The sequence below is a fragment of the Phymastichus coffea genome, unplaced genomic scaffold (assembly GCF_024137745.1).
Source record: "Phymastichus coffea isolate CEN01 unplaced genomic scaffold, Cenicafe_Pcof_1.1 PCOF00016, whole genome shotgun sequence".
NCBI lineage: Eukaryota > Metazoa > Arthropoda > Insecta > Hymenoptera > Eulophidae > Phymastichus > Phymastichus coffea.
Window position 1 is genome coordinate 995,094 of NW_026706827.1, and position 5,637 is coordinate 1,000,730.

At 34.8% G+C, this 5,637-nt stretch overlaps 1 protein-coding gene across 1 annotated transcript; it reads left to right on the plus strand.

The window, feature by feature from the left end:
• The first annotated feature begins 1,070 nt into the window (after positions 1-1,070).
• On the plus strand, positions 1,071-5,039 carry LOC131675095 (uncharacterized protein K02A2.6-like). Its single transcript, XM_058953941.1, has one exon. It carries the CDS (start codon positions 1,071-1,073, stop codon positions 5,037-5,039), a length of 3,969 nt encoding a protein of 1,322 aa, XP_058809924.1.
• Positions 5,040-5,637: the final 598 nt, after the last annotated feature.

Consider the following 5,637-nt stretch of genomic DNA (forward strand, 5'->3'; position numbering starts at 1 on the left):
TTGTTGCTTCTTGATTCAAATTAACGCTAACACTTATACTTTCAGATGTATTGCCGATATTTTTATTACAAATAATTTGATCGAAAATCGCAAATTGTAGATTGACTTCCTCATCGTTAATAGAGACGCTATTATTTTTGTCGCAAATTATCAAACTACGCTCTTCATATGGCACTAATCGAAAGCTGATATTATTATCAGGCAAAGAACAATTATTGTCACTGATATCATTCACTGAATAACATATTTCATCTTTCGCAATCAATTCTAGATTTTGTTCAATAATAGGCAGCGTAGTTCCAAAATCTTTGAAACTAATAAATTTATCAGCAACATCTTCGTTCTCACTATCGGTATCACAGCTTTTCATAAAATTATCGATCTCTTCGTAATTAATCTCTTCAAGATCAGTAAAATTTTTTCGGAATAAAATATCCGACCTCCGACTCATTTCTATCAATTCTTTTGTCAGAGCAATATCACCAAAAGTAGCGTTGCTATCCTTAAATTCTAATTTCTTTGAGACCCGCGCTCTTGCATAGATTGCATAAAGCATTTCATCAATAAGCTCATCTGATGCTTCAAAGGCCACAATTCCTCCATTATCATTGATGTACTGCGAGGTCAGTAGCAATGCACGAACAGTATCAGTACATAAAGAGGCTCGGGCGGTAGATTTTGTGCGATTCATCTTGCTCCAGACTCGCTCGCACGGAGAATTTGTTTGCGGAATACATAATACTGTAAGCACAAGACTTGCGACGTTGTGAAAAACGAACTGACCACTATTGTAATGTATCTTAACAAATGAGTATCGACGTATGTGATCAACATCTTGAAGATGCGTCTAGTCTGTCTTTCGCTAACTTTCGTTTGAGTTTGACGTTTGTAACTTAATTGAATAAAACCATCTATTTTTGAGTTATAATTCTGGCATAATCATTGAGATACAACAATTGGCGACGAGGATGAACTGGTGATTTAATGGAAATGTAGAAGATTCTGATTCAGAGGACAATAATACCGTTTTTGTCAATGAGGCTGTGAGTGAGAAAAAGGTCGATGATACGATGGCTGTCCAAGCTTATATTGGCACGATTGCTGAGTATGATCTGGCGGAAGATTGGGAGTTGTGGCAAGAGCGATTGGAGCAGTTTTTCATGGCTAATGAAGTCAAAGATGAAAAGAAGGTTCCTTTACTAATTACATTTTTGGGTAACAAAGGTTATGCTTTATTAAGAGAATTATGTACGCCTGATAAGCCCGCAAGTAAAAATTATGCAGCGCTCACTGAAACTTTGAAAAATCATCTCAAGCCTGAACCTAGTGAAATAAGCGAGCGTTATGCATTCAAAAAATGCCGACAAAAAGAGGGCGAAGATATTAAAACGTTTGTTGCCAATTTGAAAAAATTGTCTATGAATTGTAATTTTGGTACAGAATTGAAAACTTATTTGCGAGACCAGTTTGTTTTTGGCGTTTCATGCAAATCAACAAAGAAGCAGCTACTCAAAGAAAAGGCGTTGACGTTTGATTCAGCGGTGCTACTGCCTCAATCCACGGAAACGGCGACACGCGATGCAGAGGGCATGCTGGGAGAATCAACGGCAGCGGCATATTCAACGACGGTCAACTATGTAACGGATAAGAAGAACAAGAATGCGTATCAAAGCGATAAAGCGAGCGCGAGCGATCAACAGAGTTATAGTAGTGGTAGTGGTAATAGATGTTATTGTTGTGAGAAAGCTAACCATAGAAAAGCAACTTGTAGGTATCGCGATTATAAATGTAATAATTGTCAAGAAGTAGGTCATTTGGCTATCGTTTGTAAAGTAGCAAAGTCACAGTCAGGTTTAAATAGTCGGAGTGCAAGTAATTTTCGGTTGAATAGTCAGGCTAATTATGATAATGGACGGACAAATAATCAGGGTTATAGTAATAATAGAAATGGAAATAGAGCTAATAATTTGAATAGAACGAATTTGAAACAGAATTATATTGATGAGGTAGATAGCGTTGAAGAAGAATTTGACAATCTGTATCACTTAGTTGAATTTGAAAACAAGATGAAAGTTAAACCGTTAGAGATTAATTTAGTTGTTGAAAATGTTACAAATACTTTTGAAATTGATACAGGATCACCAATTACGGCAATGTCAAGCTCTTATTTTTTTAGTAGACAAGAATTGAAAAGATTGGAAATGAATGAAACGAAGCGAATTTTTAAAAGTTACTCTGGTGATGTTATTGTACCGATTGGTTTGGTTAAAGTTAGGATATTGTTTTTTGAGAAAGATTATGATTTGCTATTGTATGTTTTGCCTGGTAATAGTAAGCCAATTTTAGGTAGGGATTGGTTGGAGGTACTAGGGATTATTAAGAACTTTGAATGTAAGATGAATGAAATCAAAACAATCAATGAATGTGAGAGTAGATTTGCGGAAATTGTTAAAGAATTTGGAAATGTATTTAACGATGAATTAAGAACGTATAATAAGCGTACATTTAAGTTGGAATTGAAACCGAATGCAGTACCGAAATTTTGTAAACCGCACCCTGTGCCGTATGCATTGCGAGAAAAAGTGGAAATGGAAATTGATAGGTTAATTAAGTCGGGAGTTGCAGAGAAAGTTGAGTCAAGTGAATGGGCAACACCAATAGTGCCCATATTGAAATCTAATGGTCAAGTAAGAATTTGCGGAAACTATAAAATTACTGTGAATCGATATTTAATTGTAAATAGACATCCTATTCCAAGAACACAAGACTTGTTAGCAATGCTGAAAGGAGGAACAATTTTAACAAAACTTGATTTGATGAATGCATATCAACAATTTTTACTCGATGAAGAATCGCAAAAACTAACAACAATCAATACTCACAAGGGACTTCTTAAATATAAAAGACTTGTTTTTGGCGTAGCTACAGCACCTGGTATTTTTCAAGGAGAAATTGAAGAAATGTTGAAAGGCATTCCTGGTGTATTAAAATTTTTTGACGATATTCTGATTATAGGAAAAAATGTTCAAGAGCATGATACTAGATTGAGAGAAGTTTTATTGCGATTCAGTGATGCAGGGTTGACAGTAAGAAAAAGTAAATGTATTTTTGCAAAACCAAAGGTTGATTTTTTAGGTCATACGATCGATGCCGAAGGTATTCATGTTTCGGACAAGAAAGTTCAAGCAATAAGAAAAGTTAAGCCACCAAATAATGTAAAAGAACTCCAAGTCTTTTTAGGAATGATGAATTATCATTCAAAATTCATTCAAAATTATTCATTCGTTGTTAGCCCGTTATATAGGTTACTCAGACAAGATGTTCGTTGGAAATGGACTGAAGAGTGTCATCAAACATTTGAACAAGCGAAGGCGAAATTGAGTTCTCACCAGGTTTTGGTACATTATGATACGCAGTTACCTGTCAAAGTTACCTGTGATGCATCACCTGTGGGAGTTGGAGCGGTATTATCACATATTTTTCATGATGGCAATACGAAACCAATTGCATTTGCGTCAAGATCACTTTCACCGTCCGAGCGGAATTATTCGCAGCTTGATAAGGAGGCTCTCGCTTTGGTATTTGGCGTAAGAACTTTTTATCAATATCTATATGGTAGGCATTTTATTCTCGAGACAGACCACAAGCCACTTATATATATTTTTGGAGATAAGAAAGGGTTACCGGCAATGGCCGTGAATAGAGTAGAACGGTGGAGTTTAATATTAGCTGGGTATGATTATGAAATTAGATACATTAAAGGAGTTGAAAATGAGAGCGATGGTTTTTTATCGAGATTTCCTATTCAAAATAATAGCAACTATAAGACTGAAGAATATTCGTATTTGAATTATTTTAACGAAGGAGTGAGAACGTTTTCATTAGATACTATTCGCAGTGAGACAGACAAAGATCTAATTTTGAGTTTAGTGAAGAAATATTTATTGCGTGGTTGGCCTAAAAACGTTCACGATAGATTGTTGCCTTACAAGCGAAAAGAACAAGAATTAACATTGGAAAATGGTTGTGTTATGTGGGGTTATCGTGTATGTGTGCCTTCATCTCTCAGAGAAGATATGATAAGTGAACTTCATAGTTCATACATGGGTGTTGTACGTATGAAAATGTTAGCTCGCTCATATATCTGGTGGCCAATGATGGACTTACAGATTGAGAATAAATGTAAACAATGTGAATTGTGTCTTGTTAGTGCTACTAATCCACCTAAAACTTCTTTACATGTTTGGAGTTGGCCAGAAAATGCAAATCAGCGTTTACACGCAGATTTCTGTGGTCCAATTGATGGAAAAATGTTTATTGTTATTCTAGATAGTCATTCAAAGTGGATTGATATACGAGAATTGAATAATATTATAACTGAAACAACTATAGATGTTTTTAGAGATTACTTTGCCACGTGGGGAATACCAAACACATTGGTTACAGACAATGACCCAACGTTCACTTCTAAGTTGTTTGAAGAATTTATGATTTCTAATGGAGTTTCACATAAAAAAACTGCACCTTACCATCCAGCTAGTAATGCAGCCGCTGAAAATGCAGTGAAAACTTTTAAGGCTAAGATTAAAATACTGAACAAAGAATGTTCATCAAGAAAAGAAGCCCTTGCTAAGTATTTGTTTCATTATCGATCGTCTCCACATTGTACAACAGGTGTAAGTCCAGCTAAGTTGCAAATTGGCAGGAAATTTCGTACAAGATGGGACTTGTTAAAAGAGAAAGTAAAAAATAACGTTTATCACAAACAACAAGAGCAAAGAAAAAATTTCAAGGGTAACAGGAATGTGACTTTTGATGAGAAAGAAGTAGTTATGGCGAGAGACTATGCGAATGGTAATTGGCGAAAAGTTAAAGTTGATAAGCAGGTCAATCCGGTTACCTATAATGTCACAACGGATGATCAACGAGTATGGAAGCGTCATGTAGATCAATTGCGAGCATGTAATTTGTCAATGAGCGATAGTCATAATTTAAGAACACCAGAAAAATGTAATAGTCCTATTGCTATTGTAACTTAGAATGATTTGAATGACAGAGAGAAGTTGATAGAGTGTGAGAGCAATTTAGAAAGAGCAGCGAGTAGAGATCAATCACAAATTATAGAAAATGCATGTAGTCCGAAATCGAATATTGCTATTCCAAGTAATCGCGTGTTAGAACCTCAAACCAATGTTACAGAGCCAACAATTTTACGACGTTCAACTAGAGTAGTTAAAGCTAGAAAAGTTCTTGATTTATAATGTTCTATGACGTTTATATGTCTATTCTAAAAGGTGGAGGAATGTAATGTATAATTCTTAACAAATGAGTATCGACGTATGTGATCAACATCTTGAAGATTGCGTCTAGTCTGTCTTTCGCTAACTTTCGTTTGAGTTTGACGTTTGTAACTTAATTGAATAAAACCATCTATTTTTGAGTTATAATTCTGGCATAATCATTGAGATACAACAACTATGATCTTGATAACTTTTTAAAAGAAACCAAAACTTATCTAATCTTTTAGTATTTTCTAAATTTTCTTTGAGTTCATCGGGAAAATTATAGTCACTTAAGTTTGACCATTCTTTATTAATAATATTATTATCAAATGCTACATGAAAAAATTCAGATATC